General features: G+C 41.9%; 1 protein-coding gene across 1 annotated transcript; it reads left to right on the forward strand.

Moving 5' to 3' along the window:
• On the forward strand, window positions 1-23265 carry tbx21 (T-box transcription factor 21). Its single transcript, XM_080455464.1, has 6 exons — window positions 1-948; window positions 11530-11684; window positions 14123-14244; window positions 14726-14884; window positions 15880-15941; window positions 16487-23265. Exons 1-6 carry the CDS (start codon window positions 347-349, stop codon window positions 17298-17300), a joined length of 1914 nt encoding a protein of 637 aa, XP_080311590.1. The 5' UTR covers window positions 1-346; the 3' UTR covers window positions 17301-23265.
• The last annotated feature ends 107 nt before the right edge of the window (window positions 23266-23372 follow it).

Here is a 23372-nt window from a genome sequence, read left to right on the forward strand (position 1 = left end):
GTCACTGGTAGCGAAAAAAATAACAAATAAACAGACACGGCATCTAATTAGACGTTATGTGAGATGGTATGCGTTTTTAAATGATATAGGCTATAGCCTATATATATTGATCATCTCTCTGCTGCTTCGCCTATAGCGAGTCAGTCACATCATTTGTGGAGAAAGAAACTTCTTGGCAGTTTTTTTTGACAGAAAAGTTGCTTCATGCTTATTTTAATATTTTTTTTTGCAGTGATTTCATTCAACCTAATTAACGGACTGTTTAGAAAAGGAGTTGAACCCATGACATTACACGCTCATCCACCTTGCGAGCAGCGGGGCTGCAGATGTTAACCTTTACCTCAGCATGTTGAATGGGACCGACGACGCGCAAACTTTCGGAAAGGACGCCGATCTCAACAACCACCACCACACTCACCACCACCGCAGCACCACCACCACCAAGGACTTAACGGACTTCAAGATGGGGATCCAGGACGCGAGGTTTTATTACTCCTCCTCGGACTCGTCGGCTCAGAGCGGACAGGACGCCCTGGCTCTATCCTACCACCACACGGAGGGGCAGACGGTCGGGGGCTTCGGTGCCCACCCCCACCACCACCACCACCAGGCGGGCAGGTTTTACTCCCAGTCCCTCGGCAGCAGCTGCCCGTTCGGCGGCGGCGTGCGGTCGCCGGCTAGGAGCGGCAGCGGACAGGCTTACGGAGGAGAGGGCTTTGCGTCCGCCGGTGGGAAGGAGGTTTATCACCCCGCCGCTGCTTCTCCGGAGAGTTATCCATCGGCAGCCTTCCACCACCACCACCACCACCACCACGGCTACCCGCGGCCCCTCTACCCGCTACCTGGGCTGCAGGTGTGCGGCAAGACCCAGACCCTCCTCAACAACTACCCGCTGTGGGCCAAGTTCCACAAGTACCAGACCGAGATGATTATAACCAAACAGGGCCGGTAAGTAGATATAAAAAATATATATTTTATATTTTCCATATAGCCTACTAGTCCCCAATTATGCGTGATGGTGTCCGGTTTATTTTTTTATTTTTTTAATTGTAAGCAACTGACCCTCCAGTTGATTTGGGAACCACTGAAAGGGGGTTTCGTCAGGTGACCAGTGGTGGAAAAAGTATTCACATTTAGTATCAATACTGCAATGTAGAAATACTCTGTTACAAGTAAAAGTCCGGAATTCAAAATTTACTTGAGTATAGAAGTACAAAAGTATTGGTATCAAAATGTACTTAGAAAGTAGAAAGTACTCATTATGCAGAATGTCCCATTTCACAACTTTTCTAATAAAGTAATGCAAAATAGTACACATACAAATGTATACAAATCTTTTGGAAATAGCAGATCTACAAGCTCACAATGTGTCACAAAGCCACACATTGTGAGCTTGATCGGCTATTTTCAAATAGCCTAAATAGGGCTGAAGTGAAGTGGCTAATGCATGTTTGTAATACTATTCAAAATCTACAAGTAACTAGGCCTACTATAGTCTTCAAATAATTGTAGTGGAGTAAAAAGTACAATATTTGCCTCTGAGTATGCATGTGAGTAGAAGTACAAGTATTGAAAATAGGAAACACTCCAGTAAAGTAAAAAAATCCTCAAAAGTGCACTTAAGTACAGCACTTGAGTAAATGTACTTAGTTACTTTACACCACTGCCAAAGTCCCAAAACGCGTGGTGGCCGCTTTTTTGTTTTTTTAGGCAACTGATTGAGCCCAGTTGATTTGGGACCCACTGACTGAAAGGGGGCTTCGTCCGGTAATAGGGATGTTGGCAGATGCAATTTGGTCCAAAGTTTAAGTTTTTATCTCTCCCTCCCTCTCTCTCTCTCTCTCTCTCTCTCTCTCTCTCTCTCTCTCTTCACAACTTTTTGGAATGTAAAGCGTTGGTTTCGATTCTCAGTTTAACACTCAGTCACCAATAACCCGATCAGTCTTCATTCATCGTTTGAGAATATGGCTAACATTCAGGTTTATTAAATTAGCAGTTACAAACACTTGCGAAATGTGCATTCCGAAAAGCAATGACCTAGTAGCCGACAACTAAATTACAATTACACATTTTTAATCAATATAGGTATAGGCCTACCACATTTATTTTATGGATTATTATTAAGTTATATTTTTTCAAATCAAACCACGCTAAATATTTTAGTCAATGTAACGGCCCTGTTCATTTAAATAAGGCTGCAATTAAAGGCCCAATATAGCAAAGTTGGTCGAATAGGGCGTATTTCAATGGGTTTTGCATGTGGTATAACGTGTAAAACCCAACGGAAGTATAATTTCCGTTTATATAAAAAAAAAAAAAACTCTTTATGCAACTTTTTATTAAGTACACTAATATTGTATCTCCTTTATGATTTTGAGAACAGGCGATGATTGTCTACTTAACCTGTCATTTGATTTCCATAATGCTGCAAATGTGATTCCAGCACTCTTCAGGGGGTTTTCCTCATTACTCAAATAGGGATACACCTGTTGTGTGTGTCTACTATATATTGGGAAAGCATGTGTCATTTTTTACTTTGGCGTTTCAAAATTCCACTTCTAGGCTATTTATTAGGTCTTTTAAAAACAAAATATATTGCCTATACTGAACGTTCGTAAAAAGGATTTTATATCCAATTTTATATCCAATATAGGCCATTCACTGTGTTTAACAATAGACCTAATTATAATGGATGTTCATTATCACAATTGCAGACCATTAGGTATCTATGACATGTTTGCATTGTGAATTCTTCAGTTGTCCCTTTGCTGTGGCCTGTGTGTGTGTGTGTGTGTGTGTGTGTGTGTGTGTGTGTGTGTGTGTGTGTGTGTGTGTGTGTGTGTGTGTGTGTGTGTGTGTGTGTGTGTGTGTGTCACATTTGTGCATGTGTATGCGTGTGTGTGTGTGTGTGTGTGTGTGTGTGTGTGTGTGTGTGTGTGTGTGTGTGTGTGTGTGCGTGCGTGTTCCATTTGAGTAACTAGTCCTAACAATAATAACGATCAACAGGTCATAATTAAAGTGATTAATTATACATGCATGATTATGTATATTCCACCTAAAATACATGTATAGTCACTGCCCTCCATTCATCCACAAGCTAGCAATATCCACACACACATGTAACCACATCTATGCACACACATTATACAGTACATAATAAGTACAATAATAAACATAAGTGTATGACATTGTCACTGGCTGCTTCCATTACCAACAATAACAGCAATGCAATGTGCATTCAAGTGTGAGAGGACAAAGAAAGTATAAGTAAGTACGTAATAACTTTGTTATCCCAAATAAATTCAAGTGGTCGTGGAACACAAACGAGAGAACGAAAAACAGCAAACACATGACAGATCTGTAGCCACAACGTGCAAGCGACACAGGCATTCAAGTCACCAATGTCTGCAGTCAATCTTTCATGCTGTTAAAACCACAAACCCCATGTCCTCTTAAAATACTTGAATCTTGTCTATATGAATTATCTTCCTCATTCCTAAAAATAAGAAAAATACAAAACACACAGTTCCAAACTCTGAGCTATGGACATGTTAAACCAGCCTGAGCCCCTGTTCGAACCATAATGTAAACTTTGTCTTGCAGAAATTCCCTTGGTTGTGCTGAAGTGTGACATCAAGTGGCAAAGAAAAAAAGCTATATTCTTTCCTCTCTCTCCTTAAATTTTCAACTTACCTTTTGACTCCCATGATAATTTTTCAATGATTTCATGAGAAAGGTCTGGGGTCTGCAATGTTAATCAAAAGCTGCAGCAGCTGAGAAGACGAGAGAAAGAAGCAGAGGAGAGTTGGTTGTAGAGAGCAGGGTCTTACACTGCTGGGTCTTTAGATGGCCATGCTGAGAAGTTGAGGCACCTTTGAAGTCCAGGAAGCAAAAGGCTGGGTATCTCTTGTTTTTTTAATACGCTATCTTCACCTTCTGCTCTCCTCTGGTAGATGTCGAGTATATAGGCAGACAGGATCTCTTAGATGTTTGCTCAGGTCTTGGCCTTTGAAATCTACATCCATTCTGAGTCCTGTAAAGCAAAGGGCTGAATTCTCAAACTCTTTTCAAATTTCCTCTCTGAGATAAGCTGAATTCTATAGAGGCCAACAATAGTGAAACTTAATTGAATTGGTTGACTATGAGATAATAGATATTGCAGATGCGCAGGAGATGGTTAACAGAACATTTTTAGTTTTCAAAAAAGAACAGGATTACTCATTTAAAACAATAAATCGTTTTATTTCCTTCCATCCAATTTCATTTGTAAGTTCATTAGTTTCACAAGTTATAAGGAACTGTAACACTTCCAGCTTTATCTTTTGTTACAAAAAAATTGCCCCACTATAAACTTGTGTTATCAACATAATTTGAAACAACAATTGAAAGTACAACCTGTTGTGATAGTTTATTTATATAATGCGTTGTGCATGTAGAACATTAACAACTGCAATATTTGGATAATTGGCCTTTGGCATAATTTGAACACTTTGAATGTATAACAACTGTTATCGATAAAATACAAAGCAGTCCAGCGTTTTTCTAGTTCCTTGAGCAATATAGGCTAGAGAAATTCGTAGGAGGATCTACAGTATGACATTTCTTTGTCATACTATGTTACTCCTTTTCAGAGAAATAGATCAGTGCTTCACTTCGGATTCAGAGCTTCAGATGCTCACACTCTGGTCCAGTGAACCCAAACCATAAGGTCTATACCACTTTCATGTCTCCCTGAGCTTCTAAGCAACGAAAGTACTTTGATTTCTGATTCTCCAGGATTAAATCCATTATACATTAAAAGGATGGATATTGTATTTTTTGCATGCATGTTAGAAGAGTGGAAAGCTCTCTCTCTCTCTGTCTGTCTGTCTGTCTGTCTGTCTGTCTGTCTGTCTGTCTGTCTGTCTGTCTGTCTGTCTGTCTGCCCATAGACATATAAAGGTAGACGCCTCCTTCGGCTTTGAGGCATTGGTATCACGGGGGCCATTTTAGCGTAGGAACGCTTCCCTGAAGCTTCCGCGTGTGTCACAGAAGGGGGCGTTCGGTAGGCCAATCAGAGGCAGGTGGGGGCGGGACAACTAGATTCTGACAGGTCTTAGAAAAGACGCACTGTGATTGGCCAGTAGTCAACGCGCTGTGAGCGCTGTGATTGGCCAGTAGTCACTTTGAGTGTCCGTTTGCCTACGCGAAAATTTGCGGCCGCGATACGAGTTGCTCCAACCAACTGCAGAGGCCAATGAGGTATCTAGGTTTCTATATCTATGTGTCTGCCTGCCTGCCTGCCTGCCTGCCTGCCTGCCTGCCTGCCTGCCTGCCTGCCTGCCTGCCTGCCTGCCTGCCTGCCTGCCTGCCTGTCTGTCTGCCTGTCTCTCTCCTCAAGAGAGAAACCTATTTCAAGGTTTTGACAGCATGACCTGACACTTCCTGTTCAGCTGTTTATGAGTGCATATGCAGCTTTTCGCAAGAACCTCTGCAGCCAATATTTTCAGAGGTAGCTTAACAAGTGCTTCCCCTTTCATTGACATTCATCCTGTCAAACTCTTTTGGCCGATTGAAATTTGTGGTTTAAATGAACCCAGGCTAATGTACCGCAGGTGGTATATTAGGTCAATTTATTGTAGTTTATATTAATAGTATTAATTTATTTTGTGGAAAATAGCCTATGTCAACATAGTTTTTTTGTTTTTAGACAGTACAACACATCAAGTTAAACAAGCATTACTCTTTCAAGCTGCTTTTGCATCATACATTATGACATGCTGCACTGCAAATTTGCAGTCTCAACATAGAAATGTGCCGTAAAGCCTGAAGTCCTGTTTAAAGCATAGCCAACATAACAAACAGGATGCCAGGCAGTGTGAAAACCTCATGGAAAGCGTGCTTGTGTCCGGCAGCAGCTGTAGACTGGCATGTTTTTATCACAGATGATCGAGTGTACGTGCGGTGACATAAACTGGACGTGAACTCCTGTCTGGATGAATCAGAGGGTGCACTCAAGTAGAAACGTCTTCTCCCTGGTGAATATCCAGCCACTCTCCTCTTCGGCTCCACATCCCCAGGACAGGAACCCCCTCCTCCAGTCTCCCTCCCCCTTTCTCTTTTTCCCTTTTTCTCTAACCTCTGTTTTCCACCCGTCTGTGGTTACCCCTCCCAAGCCCTCGACCCCTCCCGCCGACACCACCCGACACGGTTTATTTTGATTTCTAAATGTCACTAACATTTGTAACTGTCTCTGAATTACTGACTGGCTCGCTATATGCACTCGTGTGTTTCCATGGCATTGTGTATGACGGAGCACACAGACTTAAGCTATGAGTATTATTCACATGAATCACATGCACAAAACGTCTGGACCAGACAGAGAGAACAGTCCTCCGTCCCATGTCATAACCATCATCTTATCGGTGAATCATGACAGTAGACGTAAGAGGAGTCAGTAGATGAAGCGCTGCCTGTTAGCTATCTATTAAAGCAACTATAGCACCGACAAAGTGGCCCCTCTGAGTAGGGGCACATCTAACCTCCATGTGCTTGTGTGCCAGCCTGTTCTAAGGGCAGGTAATGCAAAGTAGCTCACGCTAGCTAAAAATATTTTCATACAGCGTAGCAGGCAGTTGTTTGTTCCATTTCCTTGTGGTTGTAACTGTCCTTGTAAAAATATAACCATGCGATACACAGACAGTCATAGGCAGAGAGCGCCATGGCTTCTCTTACCACTGCTACCACACTGCCACTCGCAGCACTGTACCAATACGGCTCTGTTTTTCAACGGGCTGTCTGCGCTGAACGAAAACCCCATGAGCACCCCCCCAACCTCCCACATGCAAATACGCCTCTGCGTGGTGAATGGTGATGTCTTTGGTTTCCACCCAAACCCAGTTCTGATTTCCTATAAAAGGCCCTAGTTTAAGTAAGTATGACAATATCAGTGGAGGAAAATGCTTCTTCAAATCTACTTTCTAGATTTATCTCATAGAGTGTAGGAGGGCAGCAAGATACATTCATAGCCCGAAATGCCTGTCGCCACCGGTTTCTGTTTTCACTTATATTAAACACTAGTGGAAGAAGAGACCTTTCACCTGTTCTGTGCTGGTTGCTAAAGAGCTGCTGCAATGATTGGATTTCACTGAGAACCCTGATAATTTGCTAAACTGCACTGAGACTCAAAGGCCCAATGGAGACCATCCACAGCCGATCTTGTTTCTCCATCCATGAAAGATCAAGCACAGTTTTGGTCCAAAAGCACAGCCCTATGAGAAAAGGCCAAAATGTGACCGCATAGCAGCCACGCTTTTTCTGGCAGAATGGTGCGCTTTTTAAAGTTGAAAATAGTTTCAGAAATACACTTACAGTATGACGTGGACTTTTTTTTTGTCCAATCACAACTGTTCACGGACCTGCTCCTCGTCTGAGATGGTCTTGCTATGCCACGCTATTGGTCGGACGGTGTGAGACACACAGTCAGACTACATACACACAGTATTACACACACAGTTTTTGTGAAGAGAGAGAGAGATAGATAGATAGATAAATAGATGTTCAAACATGGTCAAAATAGTCGATGCCACACATGTGAGCTTGAAGATCAGCTATTTTTTAAATAGGGCTTAAGTGGTTATTATAAGTTTCCCTTGCTACCCATATGCATTCAATATACAAACACTTCGTAGTGCATACGTACACACACACACTCATCATATCTGCACAAATATACACATGCATACACTCGAGGATGTGCCGAGGCCTCTTAACACATGTCTCTCCTTGCACACTTCAGTTGTTTTTACGACACTATACAGTTTGAAGTGGGGCCACAATGAATTTAAATGACCTGAATTTACATGGTCACGTCATACCAAAAAGTAACGATTGTTATAGTCTAGTTCTAATAAACACTTTTGGTGCAACTTAGACACATCATCAGTGATGTATCCAGGGTTCAACATCAGACACCCTCGCCCAGGCAACCCAGCCGGGGTTGATCGGGCCCCGGCTTGTGTTAAGTAGCTTGTGTGGTCCACGGATCCCCCGCTTGGTCCACAGCCATTATGCTTAATTTATACATTTATTAATGATGTATTTATTTATTTTGGACATTAAACTAATATATGGGATTATACTCCCATATATATTAATATATAATAATATCTAACCTTATTTAATTAATCAGATTACACATTCCTAATTAAGGTAATGACTATAGATAAGACATGGCAGTACAGCAGGGCAGCTAAGGGCAGAGAACAAAAATTGGCTTAGATTATAGCATACATGAAGTGATTAAATAAAAGGGTTTAGAATTAGAAGATGTTATGTATGAACTGATTAAGTAAATCTTAGGTCTGGGTGTTTCAGAGCAAATTAACTCAAGACGCAATTTCAGATTGAACTAGAAAAGTGTGACCCTCTGAGCGCAGATCCTCGCCAGGTCAGGTTGCCTACCCAAGGCCCGCAAAGTTTGGAAGGCATTCAGCCAATTGCAATGGAACCTGCAAAATCTGACTGATACATCTTGATCATATGACTGCAGAGATAATATGGACCGATTTGTGTGAGGTTTGGACAATCTGCAGGAGTAGTAGCAAAATGGCAGAAAATACTGTCAGGCGGAGAAGTGGCGTGGGAAGTTGCGCCATGATCCAAGCCATGATTTTTTTATTGTATTCCTTATGGTTCAAAAGTTATAGGCCAAAAAGCAAATTGGCCTGTATAGCGCTACCATGAGGCCGATTTGAAAGTAGGCCAAGGTTCTTACATGACCTACTGGGAGTGTGCGTGCACAGTTTCACGTGGATCGGTCAAACGGCGCCAGAGATCTGCTGTTCACACAGACACTAGCCTCGATCTCCAGACTTTTATTGTTTAGTTTTGCTAAAAAATAAAAGCCTGGAGGAACGCGTCGGTGTACCCGGTATAGGAAGTGTTTCATTTCCCCAACCAACCAGAGTGCAGTGGGCGTCGCTCGTAATGTTGTGTTAACAGGGCGGGGGTTGACGGACAGATTGGTGAACCAATGGGATCAGGCGCAATCTCTCTGCGCCTCTATACACCCGCCCCTCTATACACGAAATCAGGAGCGTTGGTGCAGCCTACACAGACACAGACGGGCAGACAGACTGGAGAGGATAAAAAGAAATGTTCAGAGGGAGGTGTTTTTCTTAGAGAATTTATTGGTTTATAGGTTATTGTGCTCTTCCCCTCTCTCTCACCGACTGAGCTCAGACACAAAACAGCGGTAATTTGTATTGATGCTGGGCATGTCCTGTCCATAGAGTATATGGACATATCTCTACAGACACAGATAGACAGACACCACCACAACTTGGAAGTTTATATATATACTGTAGAATGTGTAAGAAAACACAGCACAAAGCTTGCTGCGGTTAGTGCTGACAACACGTTGTAAAGTGACTAATTAATCGGTGTGTTTAGGTTCCAGTACCCCCTACCAGCATTTGCCAGGTTATTGTGTGGGTGAAATAGGCTCCCATCCTTCACTCTCTCTCCATCCCTCCCTCCCCCGTCTCCCTCTCCCTCGCCCCTCTCCCTTTCTCCCTCTTTCCGTCATAATCTGCAGCATCATGTGCAATGATAGCATGAATGGATTATGGGTCAAATTGTGAATGTTAAAGGAGTTATATAATTTAGTGTACAGTAGAGAAGGGAGAACCACTCAATCAAAACTAATGTTGTGGTAGTATTCTGCAGCCACGCTGTGCCCTTATGCATTCTAGATGTGGACAGTAGATGTATGCATCTAGTGTGTGTGTGTGTGTGTGTGTGTGTGTGTGTGTGTGTGTGTGTGTGTGTGTGTGTGTGTGTGTGTGTGTGTGTGTGTGTGTGTGTGTGTGTGTGTGTGTGTGTGTGTGTGTGTGTGTGTGTGTGTGTGTGTGGCTGCGTGCGTGCGTGTGAACTGTGGGTGTGAGCATGCATCCAGTAAATGTGTGCACGTGTGCATTTGTGTCTCAGTGCGTAATGTGTGCCTTGTGCATGCTGATGTGTGTGTGTGCAAGTGTGTGAATACCTTTTTCAGTGTTAGTTTGTCCCAGCTTCCTCTTGCTTGCCTCTGTGCTGAATCGCCTGGGGACAGCCTGACCTCTCTCTTACCTCTTCTCAGTGACGGCCTCTGTGATCAAAATCAGTTCGTCCAGTAAACCTCCAGCAATCAGACACTGCTTCTGGGACATCTTTTATTAACAGCAACATAAAATATTCACCTATGCTCCCTTACCCTGCCTTGCTCACACACACACATACAGTACAGTAGAAACTCTGCGCCATCCCCTCCCCCCATTGCATGCACTCTGCTCCTTTGGTCGGTGAACCGAAGACAAACAGTTCATGGTAGTTGTGCGCCGGAAATAGCAGATCTACAACCTCACAACGTGTTGCACCGCGACACGTTGTGAGCTTGTAGATCTGCTATCTTTGATGCGTGACCCCGTCGCACGAAGAAATATATCAGACTTTTAATACAGGCAGGTGAACACATTGAGTCCATGCCCCATTTGCCACATCTGCACACAATGAGCCCCTCTAGAGTCTCTTCATTCGTGTAACCTTTTGTATTGATGAATGTGTTTAACCTCATTTACACGTTTCACAGGGTAGCCATGTGTCCCCAGTGAAAATAGGATACGCCACCCTTACGGACAGATCTGCCGTCTTGTGATTGAGCTGCTAGAATGTCTGCATACAGTGGACGGAAGAGGGGAGGCGGGGACTCCCTCTCCCCCTCAAGTTTTTGTTGTTGTGGTTTGAGAATGATGACTTGTGAAGTGTCCCATTTGTTGTACAAACTCAGTGCAAACTGTACAATCATAGCCAGTGGTTTAAAAGACAATTGTGTGATGTCAAAAACATCAAATTGAGAAATACTATCAATGTTGTGAAAGGACAGTGAAAGTGTGTAAATTGCTCATTAGAGTGGTTTTGTACAGCGGTGACATGTTTTGAATGATCAACCAAAACCCAAGTTTTTGGGGGGTCTGTCTCACCCTATCTAGTGCTGAAGTGAAGGGGGGGCATAATGGGATGGGGTCATACCTATGTTCCCCGGACCTATGTTCCCCCACTAAGGTTATGGTTAGGGTTAGGTTTAGGATAGGTCCTATATTCCCCCTATGTTCCCCCACTAAGGTTATGGTTAGGGTTAGGTTTAGGTTAGGTCCTATATTCCCCGCTCTCCTAGGAAAGCGGGGAACATAGAACCTGGGGAACATAGAACCTGGGGAACATAGGTACGGTCCCAATGGGATAGTTTATGGTAGATTATAATAACTAGACCTACTCGGGAGACGGGGACCATGCAAGTTTGGAATGCATGCCCCACCCGGTTATGCAATACCCATCCCCAAACTGTGAATGCCTGAATGTGAAGAATATGATGGTCTCATGGTATTGTCCTCGCTGCACTGTAAATGTACACACACAATTTAACTTAATTTAACTCCCATTCACATTTGTGAACTCTCTGAGTTACAAATGGATGTATCAACACTGAGGATTTTACTGTTTGTGTCGGTCTAGGAGGATGTTTCCCTTCCTGAGTTTCAACATCAGTGTGCTGGACCCCTCTGCCCACTACAACGTCTATGTGGATGTGGTTCTGGCAGACCAGCATCACTGGAGGTACCAGGGAGGCAAGTGGGTCCAGTGTGGCAAAGCAGAGGCCAACATGCCAGGTGAGCTCAGGAACAAAATGAAACATATCTTGTCATCCTGATATACTATATCGGCACATTAATTATGTTGGTTGGCAAGCTAAATCTGTGACCTGGAAAACATACTGTAGCACAGTGACATTTAGCAAAACATTTGATAAATGTAGGCCTAACCAAAACTCTGGTATGCACATACCAAAGTGCATCCCAAAGGAAAAGTTGTATCCAACCATTAATGTTATAGCTAACATTAGCTATAACATTATAGCTATTGTTAGCTATAACATAGCTAACAATATTATTGTAGCTAACGTTAACGGTTTAAACATCTGAGACTATAACTACATCCCTGCATTATTATATTAAAAGCACATTAGTAGCCTACTTACATTTCGTTGCACGCACACTAACAAAAACATTGCCCACAAAACTCTTCTAACATTGGGATGTCCAGCTGTCCTCACACTGAACTAATCATGTACTAGGCAGTGTTGCCAGATGATTTTGCGAGAGAAAGCAACCAGGTCTATGAAAACAAGCGACTAGACCACATGAGCGAGTCGCATTGTGACACGTTGTGAGCTCTAGACCGGGAGCAAATACAATCATTTAAAAAAACGCAACTACCAATATTTACAAGCGACTTCATAGAAAAATAAGCCCAAAGTCGCTTATAAGTAGACATGGCAACGCTGACTGCAGGCACTAATTAACCACACCTGGCTTGCATGAATAATGCAGAGACCTGCAGTGTTACATAAATTAGGTAGCAAATGAAATTGCCTGAATAAAAAATACTTACTTAAATTAACCATTGAACACAAAATGCCAGTCTGATATATATGCAACATAAATAATAAACAATATTACTGGCCTGTGTTTCCGAGGCCTATAGGTCCTTACACACCGGGGCGATTTTTTTCATGCGAATAATAGTTTTTTTTTTTTTAACCTTATAAAGTCAATGCAAGCTTCCACACCAGTTTCGCGGAGCGAAAAAAGCGTCTTTTAATTATTCGGAACGAGTCCGAATTTAGCGTATATTCGCATATTCGCCGGTGTGTAACCACCTTATGCCTTGTAGGAAGTTGGAAATTGAACTTTATGGAAAATAATTTTTATTTGTAATTTAATTATCTGAATAAAGATCATAATTTCTACATAGATTAAATCCTTTACAGATTATGATTTACACTCATCTTTTGCACTTTTCTCTCATTTAGTAAAGTTTACTAATCTAATAACCCTTGTTTAATACCATTAGCTTCCAATAATTTTTCATGTCACAGACCCTCAAATTGAGTTACATTAACGCCATGGACCAGATATTGTCCTAGGGACACAGACACTTATATGATTTCAATTAAATCAACCTATATAAAATCATAATAATAAGTGTGGAATAATGTACAACCGGTAATATTGAAACATAATTTGTTAGCATAGTCAATCATACCATTTTTGGATTGTAACAATTTAAACTATTCTTAATTTTTCTGGAGACCCACTAGACCACTGGGGGTTTCCCAGACCCCACTTTATCAACCGCACACTGTCACATCATTTTTAGTGATGCAAGAGAGCATTAATTTACTCCATCAAGTGAACACAGTATTTATGACTACTTGTACTTGTTTCAGTTTCATTTAATCTCTCTCACTCCAGTACGTGGGTGGTGTCTCCCTGCATCTATTTGCTTTTCTGTTCACACTACGGAAAAGTATATAGAGGGTTCGATTTGTAAAAATAATTAAGTTATTCAAGCCCTATATACAGTACTTCTTCTTACAGCAAATAGTGAGAATATATCTCACTATTTGTGATAGACAAAATACCCCCCCACACCTCCCCCAGAGGAAATATCGAAAGCCGAGGTATGGCTTTCCCCTTAGCAAATCGAACCCCTGAGTTATCTGGAGAGTCATCCAGGCACGCTTTTGTGTCTACATTTTTCTGAATGGCAACAGTTTTACCACAGTTATAAAAAGTGGGTGAGAGTGCATGGTGTTGTGGCTACAGGTGACAGCTGATGTGTTAAAGTGGTGGCTGTGACACAGTTTTGCTTAATTATATTCAGTGTCGTGAACAAGGTTAGTGGATCATTGTGGTAACTGGGGACATTCGTGTTACATCACTCTCAAATCACCTCCTGAGTTTCCTGTGATTTCCAGATTTAACTTGAGTGAGTGAACTATAGGCTACTACTGCAAGTGTTTTTAGATAACTGAAGTCCAGTTTCTGAAATATAAAATCATATACGGTACAGTGTTGTTACGTGAGACGTCGAAAACGTCAGTGATCACTTAACCTATTTCATACTTCATCAGATCAGCAGATCTACAAGCTCACATGCATTGCGATAATGACATGGCCAAAATAGAGACAGTCAGGTTGAAAGTGGTCGAGACAACTATACTGAATACTTATAACGTGTTTTGATTTTGCCACTCTACCAACAGGCAACAGGATGTACATGCACCCGGACTCTCCTAACACGGGAGCTCACTGGATGAGACAGGAAGTGTCATTCGGCAAGCTGAAGCTCACCAACAACAAAGGCAGTTCTAACAATGTGGCACAGGTACAGTACTGTGTGCATGTGCTGTCCTCTCTTCCTGCATGCTGTCTTAAACCATTTTCATTTTGTATGTCTATCACTTTACAGTAAGTCCTCTTCCTCTTTTTAAGCTACGTAACAGGAAACATTTTAAAAACCAGCCATGTGAAACCTGCTATAACCCAAATTAAACATACATATTGTTTCGTTTTGGTAAGTTTGTTGTCCCTATACTGTAAAACAACCTGCTTTGTCATAAAATGATAATAATAATAATAATGTAATAATAATCCTCATCATCAAATTATATATAGGCTAATATAGAGTTTTCACAAGCTTGGTCCTAATAAAACTAATAAGATTAGTTTTGGGATCTTGACTTTTAATGATTTCCATCAAATTTTCTTGTGATAATATTCTGTCACCTCATCTTTAGTATAGGCCAATGGAGAGATTTAGTCATTTATTGTCATTGTACCATTGCCTTTGCATTCGGCAACTCTAGATGATTGTGCTCCAGTCGCTCCACAAGTACCAGCCTCGCCTCCACATCGTGGAGGTGAAGGAGGACGGTACAGAGGAGCCCTACCTCTCTGCCAAGGCCCAGACCTTCATCTTCCCCGAGACACAGTTCATTGCAGTCACTGCCTACCAGAACGCTGATGTGAGTAAATAAAGAGACACGGATTAGCACATGAGTGTTGTATTTTATGCCAAATATTCACCAATTATGACATGCCCAGAATAGGGATGCTAGGCTTGATTGATTGATTAAACTGAATACTTTATTAGCAGTTTGAAAAAAAAGCAAAGGAAAGTACAGTTCAATACAAGGTCTGCTAAGAGGATTATACCCAAGAAAGTGCTATGGCTTGTTTCCATGTTGAAAACATGTTAGCAATGTGGTCTCTTTGAACAATTCTGTTTGTATCTGGAATAGTCTATGTGAATTATAATCTTTGACAATTATCTTTTTAAATTGTGATTATTATTTTTTTCAGAGTCTAGGCCTCATGCAATACAAAAAAGGAACAAAAACTTGTGCATTCCTGCCCTCATCTTGGCAGTGGAAGACTTAGCTTCTGTTTGTGTTTAGTTTTTTTATGAGGGGTTGTGAGTAAAAAAAAAAGCAGCTTTGGTATAGGCTAAATATATGCCCAATGAGTTCATATCAAGATCTCGAATGCAACCTCCATACGTTCTAGGATCAATGATTAATAGCAGAGCCTTGTTTAAGGGAGATGGATTTGATTTATGCATGTAGGCCTCATGAATAAGTACTGTAAGTGGTATTTGTAGAATACCAGTGTCTTTATGGACTGCTACGTACTTGTCAAACACCCCGACAACAACAACATCAACGGCTGTGTAATTTCACCTCCCCTGACCCCCATAGCTCATGAGTTACAGTTAAAAATACATTGTGTAGTACTTCAAAGAGTTACCCTACACTGACATGAAAAAGACATGGTGTGTTGTGTGATAGACACGTTTACCCCACCACTAGGAATAGAAATGCACCCACACCCACATGTGCCAGACGCAGCCATTCCCATGATCAGAAAAGAAATCACACGTTATCCTCATTAATAATTACTCTCACTCACTCTCTCTCTCTCTTTCATATGCCTATCCCTATAAAACACTCTCCTAACACAGATCACTCAGCTGAAAATAGACCATAACCCCTTCGCTAAAGGCTTCCGGGACAATTACGACACGTAAGTAAGCCAGAAAATAACTGAATTAATAAAAGAGTAGCACCGTGGCTGAGAATATTTGAACTTTTAACCCCTTTAGTATGCACAGTGAAATCCCCAGTGTTCATTTAACGCCATTTGTACACTGTCAAGAGTTAAATGAACACTCAGGATTTTACAGAGTGTGTAAATAAGAGGTACAGTAGGGCGTGGACACATAAATATCCAGGCCCCTCCTGCCATATTATGTTCTTAATATCTAAATTAATACGTGTGAATATTGTGCGTCTGTGCTGTGTGGCTGTGAGTTAAAACACTTGGGTATATAGCTTGAGGTTTGGGCAGGAAATAACACCTTCTCCTTCCTCTTCTTCTCACTCGCTTTTTGCCTTACCTCCCTGCTGCACCCACGTGCGCGCACACAAACAAACACACACACACACACACACACACACACACACACACACACACACACACACACACACACACACACACACACACACACACACACACACACACACACTGTACACACACTGTACACACATGTCCCCTCCTTCCTCGCCTAGGCTGTATGCTGCCCCCGAGTCAGACCGCCTCACCCCCTCCCCCACCGAGAGCCAGCAGCTGCTGCCGGGGACCTGCTACTCACAAAGCTACCTCTCTGAGCAGTACATGAGCCCGCTGCCCCAGAGCCGCTTCTACAGCCGAGAGCCCGTCGGCATGGCCCAGCAGTCCAAGGACCCTTCCTCCAGCCCCGGCCCCCACAGCCGCTGGTACCTGTCCCCGCAGCAGAGCGTGGCTCCTGGTCGCTTCGACTTTGGCTCCTCCTACGAAGGCGACTTCTCCAGCAACGGCTTCTACAAGCCCTTCCCCCTGCAGACGTCGGCCCATCACCACGCCCTGGGCTACTACTCAGACCACCCCTTCGCCTCCGCCAGCGGGGCCTCTTCGGCGGGCTGGAGCTCCTGCCGCCCCTCCCCCCAGTACCTAAGTCACCCCGGCAAACCCGGCTCCGGCCTGGGCTGGTACAGGCCCATGTCGTCGTCGGCATCTTCCTCGCCCTCCTCTATGTCTCCCAGCAACCACAGGCTCCACCACGTCTCTCTGCTGGAATCGCTGAGACCAGCCCCGCTGCAGGACAAATCCAAAGAGAGTGTGGTCGCCGTGGCGGAGGAGGACCCCTGGCTGGAGCCGCCCTCGGTCAAATCGGTGGACTCGACCGACTCGGGCCTATTCGAGGGTGCGGCGGGTGAGAACAAGAAGAGGAGGGTGTCGCCCTACACATCCAGTACCGAGAACTCCCCAACCACACGCACCGGCGAGGTCTGCGAGAAGGACAGTGGCAGCGACACCGGCTACTACGGCTTTTACACCCACTAAGGACCCCATGCTCCACTGTCGTCTCCACCCCAGCCATTCCCGGTGTCCACCCTCCTCCCACCCTGGGTATGCCAGGTTCTCCCCCATGGCCATGTGTGTGTGTGCCTGTTTGTCTGTCCAGTTGAGGGCGTGACAAAAGGCACTGGGGCGAACACGAATCCAACCTCCCACTGGCTGCATACAGGGTCACATTATAGAACTCAACTATTTCAAGATTCAAGAGGGTTTAACTGTCATTCAGTCATACAATAATGTTATACCTCCATGGGTCCACACAGGGTGGCAAGTCTGTCTGTAAAAGTCCCCTCTCTAAGTGTCGTCGGTTGTTTAAAAAAAGGACGTTTTTAAGGTTCATGTTGAAGTTAGAGATTCGTCAAAGCCTAGTAAATCTGAATGGCCAAAAAAGCTGCCTCAGAGAAACATAAAGGCAAAGCAGACATGTAGACGTGTGAATTAAGGCCTTAAAACGGCTTTTATTGTGGAGAAGACTTCCGCACGCCCAGTCAGTCCCTGCTAGCTGACAGACCTCTGTTCATTGTCTCCGCCAGGCGGAAGGCATGGCCGAAACTATGTTTTGCACCCTGTCTGTCTGTCCGTCCGTCCGTCCGTCCGTGCACAGCTAATCTCCGGCACCGTACTCCTACAGATTGTGTCCAAACATTACGCAGATCGGTACACATTATCTCTATAGTCATGTGATCAAGACGGATCTCTCCGAATTTTCATATTCCATCCTGATTGGCGAATTCCAAACATTGCTGGCCCACAATAACCTACCTTACCTGGCTCAGAGGAGCACTTTTTCTAGTTCCCTATCATACTCCCTTTGCCCGTCTCACTTTCTGTTTCTATCACCCTTCCCCCTTTCTCTGTCTCTATTTCTCTATCTCACCCTTATGCTTTTCCCTCAGCCTCACCCACACACCCACACACTCACCAAAGCCAATTTCAGTTTCCCTCATATTGTAGTAGAACTCACTACTCTCTTGTGTCCTGCCAGAGCATTTCTGATGCAGTGCCCCCCAGTGACAGCAGCATTGCATTGCAGGCTCATAGAGATGACTGCAGTGCAGACTCAGAGGCCAGCATGTGAAATTGAAATAGAGGTGAAGGGAGCTTAGCAAGCACATGGTTTAAACGCTGCTGCTAATCTCTCTCAACCCTGCTAGGAGGACAGCCTTGCGAGTGTGTGTGTGTGTGTGTGTGTGTGTGTGTGTGTGTGTGTGTGTGTGTGTGTGTGTGTGTGTGTGTGTGTGTGTGTGTGTGTGTGTGTGTGTGTGTGTGTTTGTCCTGTATTTATCACTTGTGATTGCATTATGTTTCAACAGCCATAGCAGAAATAGCAAAACTTGTCAGATAATCACAAACAAACATATCTCACATACATACCCAAGTTACCCAAGTATAGACTCACAGTAGCTATGCAACCACTTTTATACCTGTTCAGCATTTCAAACATACGTTGCCGTCGGACTGAAGCCTTGTAGCTTGTAGATCTGCTATTTTCGCTATACTTTTGTGTGACACTCATTTGAGGAAGTATAAAATAGGGCAAAAAAATTAACTGAGATACACGGTCACAACAGCCACAATATTCATTTTCACAAAACGATTAACAAAGGAAAACACAAATTATGTAACAGTTTACACAGCCAACATCATAACAGAAAGACTAAAAGAGAGGATAGATCTAACATCTTTCTTAGAACAGTTGTTCATGCTAGTGTTGAGCACGACTTCGTCCCTGGTAGTTTGCATTACAGGGTGAAAAGGGCTTCACTGTACTGTGTGCAACAATCAATCAATCAGTCAGTCAGTCAGTCAATCAATCAGAAAAAGCCATACACACAGACACAAACACAAATGATGACCATGATCAATAACGGCATTAAAAGCATGGTCCCTACAGACAACACAGCCAAGAAATCATTACCGGTAATGGGGACTGTGCTGGTTTGAAAACAAACACATACCCTCAGTAGTATGTTAACAGAAGCGTGTTACCTACTGTTTATACTCAACTGAAGTATAATATGAACTTAAAGGGAGTGTAAGTGATATTTCTTTGTAAAAATAACTGTTAATTAGCTCTATAGTCTGCATGGTAGGCTTATAATCATTGCTATATGTAGTGTTCAGTAACAGGGGTCTCCCCACATCTTCAGCTCTTTAAAAAACATACATTTTTTTGATGGGTTAACAATTTCATCCAATCAGGAGAGAGAACCAGGAGAGAACTAGTGTTCCAATTATAATTTTGTCTGCTCATTTTCCCCCCCATAACTTCCAATTTCACACGTTTTATCCTGTATCCTGAGTATCATCCTAATTGGATGAAATTAGTATCCTGACCTGAAAATGTATTTTCTGATAATAACTAAAGAGTTGGAGAGATGGGGAGTGTTTGGTCAGAGATGGCTGACCAAACACTCAATAGCAATGATTACTATCAGGAATATAGAACTTAAACTTTTAACAAAACCTTTATGTTTTAACAGCAGCTTTAAAAGGCTGTGGTGACCAAATGAGTATTTCAGGGCTACAATTGACCAGGTACATTTTATTTCTATCTTTTCCCCAAGCTAGTTTTAGCACTAAATAATCAATCGGTTACAATACAAAAAGAAAATCCTAAAATAAATTATCTCATTGGGTAGAGCACCAGTGCAGCAGAAGGGCTTGAACAGCAGGTAGAAAGTGGGTCAGCTGCGACAGCTACATCTGTAGGTAAACGGGCAAGGTCTTGTTGTCACCCCCACACCCAGGAAGCACAAAGTGACCAGACAGACACGCATTTCCTCTCTGGTCTCTGGGTCTATCATGTGGTGACACTGTTTGACATGTGGTCCCACACTCTCAGACCATGTGACGGGCTGCAGTCACGGCCGATAAGCGCCTCACTTTTCACCTGGTGTGCTAATGACCTCAGACAACCCAGGGCAACAGACAGACAGAGTCTATATTCCCTTTTCGTTTTTTTAACTTAGTTTGTGTGTAAAGGGGTTTTAAATGGCTGATAAACAAAACCCATGTCTTGATAAATACCAGGGAACTTGGTGTGCAAACTGCAGCTTGGTTGATTTTAACATGGTTAATTTAAAGCTGATGGAAACCAACATTTGATGGACTTGTAATCCTGGAAAGGCAATAGCCTGCCACTGGTTTGGCAGGCAACATAAACAGACAGGCAACACTGCTGTGTATCTGATACAAGTGCCACAATCTGCACTTAATAAATGACAATCTGCCATTAAAACATACTGTAAACCTCAACAATAATTCACCCTAGGAACAACTTGGTTAAACTATGGGTAAGATTTTATGTAAATTATAATTGTAAAAAGAAAAAAATAAGTTTAAAACAAATGCCAGCAAATAACTATGATGATATATGCCTTATTGTGGTTGTTTTCTATTGTACTTGTGAGTTACAACTTTGAAAAGAAACAAATGTGAGCCCTTTTTTTCTGCTAAAACTGAATTTATATATACTGTACAAACTGTTGAACAGTTGGTTATATCATGAGAAGGAGACAGATCAAATGACACATTAGTGTCACACACTGATGGGACAATCAGAATTGTCTTCTGGAACGCGCTGCATTGTTCCCTAAGCCCGATTTATACTTAGTCGCACAACAGAGTCTAAATCTGAAAATACAGGTGGATACCTCCCCTACACAGCACTTAGTTTTCTCAACATGAAAAAAGGACACTATGCTGTATGACAGTGGAGTGTTTACCTGAAATGTTAGAAGAAAAAAGAAAAGAAAAGAAAAAAAGATAATGTTAAGTGTTGTAATGAAGTGTAATCCTATGCTGGAGAAAGAATGGATATAATGACACATACATACACTGAAAAAATGTATATTGCTCATGTAAGATTTCCAAAATGTTTTATTTTTACCCTCTAACTTGACTGTTATGTTATGCCAGGATGAGCGAAAGAGGTTCTTAATATATCTTAACTTGGGCGTTCTGTGGAAAGTTAGTTTTAGTTTTTTTTTAAGTGCAATTAAAATAAATGTTAATTGGTTTATAATTTATTATAATAGTATTGGAAAAAGAAACAAAGAGAATCTTTGATTTGATCATTTGCCACAGAGAGTGGGTTTTGCTTTGTATCTTGTGTTATGGTACATTATTTGCCATGAATGACAAACTGAACATGCACTTACAGTACGTATCATTTTGGTCACCTCAGGAATTACCCCTGCTGGAAATCAATCCAACAATCTCAGCCAGAACAATCCCCATAAATAAATAAAATAAAAAAACAATTCCTGAGGTTATTACTGTATTAGTATTACAAAGTCCTTACATTTAGGACTCCATTCCCCTGCAAGAAAATTAGTTTTTGTGAATGTGTAGAAATGGGTCTTCCCCGTTAAGTATTTGACAGTTAAGTAATGATGATCAAAATTGAAAGAGAGAGACACGCTGGGGAGAGAGATCAGTGCAGTGAGATGATCACAGGTATGAATTTTAGTTTCTGTTCTGTGTGCATTGTTTGTGTAAAGGGGTGAATTATTTTGCCTCGCACACTAGGTTTGTTTCAATTTCAGTCTCTGTAAGTTTTCTCAGTAGAGACGAGTTGGATGACGATTCAGGAATGCAGTAAATAATTTCATGCAAAATATTGTATCAAATGGAAATACATATAACCATCGAACAAAAAAGTTTGGACATTTGTGTTTTTATACTGTTGGAAAGCATGGTGCCCCTCTTGTTACTGATAGACGCAATCCACCAAACAATTAGCAGTCAATAGCAGAGATTTGGCTAATTATTCATCGGGGCAACCCACAAACTCAGCTGTGCTGCTCCCACAAATGCATGTGCCTTACAAATGGGGCACCATTTAAAAGGGAAATAAACAGGCTTACCAACGCGGTATAAAAGTTACTGCCAAGAAGCATTGTTACAACAGAGACATATTCTACCAAACACAAATTTCCAAACTTTTTGTTCGATGTTTGAGTTTATTGTTTTGCAATGAATAACACAAATAGCAGAAGCTTTCATGGGGAAAAATGTTTATTTATTAAAGGTGGTATACGTGTATTGTACTGTAGTCTTTTTTTTTCTCGTTTTTTTTTTATTCATGAAATTAAAGCTTAATCATCTTAAACCTTCACTGTTTGGTTTGATATATTCAAGGATTTTCAATTAAGCTGAACTATTGACATGAATAAAAAGTATGTCCGTTTTCAAAAATAAATATATCAGAGATTTATCATTAAACATCTCTCAAAAACAGAGGATCCTGTGAGTAAATGTTTATTAAGAGTAGATGTCACTTTTTCAAGTGTTGGATATATAATTTAGGAACAAAAGTATTTTTTTCCCTTGTCATTTACCATACATACACTGGCATACTTATGCAGAGTCTCTTGTGATGTTAAGTACACTGTAAAAATATATAATATGCACCTCCAACCAGCTGGATACTCATTTCACTCTTAAAGATGAAACATTAGTATTAATGCAAGGAGAAGCACTGATACCAAATTTTGCTGACCAAGTAAGAATAAGTAACAGCAATGGAATTTCAACTAACAACCCCCACTTTTTTCTAATAAAAACTGATCAACAGCATTGCAGCATCAGCAGTTAGCATTGTATTATATCCTAGCTTGTGGTAGCTGTTTCATCCACTGATATTAACCATTTAAACCCCAGCATCCATATTGTGGGGAAAGCTTTAACAGAAAATAGCAGATCGGCGTTAAAAGGTTGTTGATCGGCTATTTTCAGCGGAAGCTTTCCCGACAATAACAGAAAACAGAAAATACACTTGTATAGAGCCCTGAGGGACTCCGGTCAACCATTAAAGTGGTTAAGAATGAACACTTAGGTATTGGTGCACCTTGGGACAGTAACATAGACTACATGTATGCACAGTTGTAAGTAGAATGCAATATAAAAAGTGAGCTGGAAGCTAGCAGAAGATGGATAAACACAATTTTTTTAATAAAAGTTAGTCGGGAGTTAAAATATAGCAGAAGACCTCTGACTTGGTTATGAAACTTTGATGGTTTGAAGTCAGTGACGTCTTGATTTGATTGAGGT

Source organism: Gymnoscopelus braueri (genome assembly GCF_963280865.1).
Source record: "Gymnoscopelus braueri genome assembly, chromosome: 17".
In the NCBI taxonomy this organism is placed as follows: domain Eukaryota; kingdom Metazoa; phylum Chordata; class Actinopteri; order Myctophiformes; family Myctophidae; genus Gymnoscopelus; species Gymnoscopelus braueri.

Excerpts from the sequence above, each read along its gene's own strand:
- tbx21 (XM_080455464.1), top strand. The coding sequence starts at position 347 with ATGTTGAATGGGACCGACGACGCGCAAACTTTCGGAAAGGACGCCGAT. Across the intron at positions 11,685-14,122 it reads AGCAGAGGCCAACATGCCAG|GCAACAGGATGTACATGCAC; the intron begins GTGAGCTCAGGA and ends CTCTACCAACAG. Across the intron at positions 15,942-16,486 it reads TTCCGGGACAATTACGACAC|GCTGTATGCTGCCCCCGAGT; the intron begins GTAAGTAAGCCA and ends TTCCTCGCCTAG.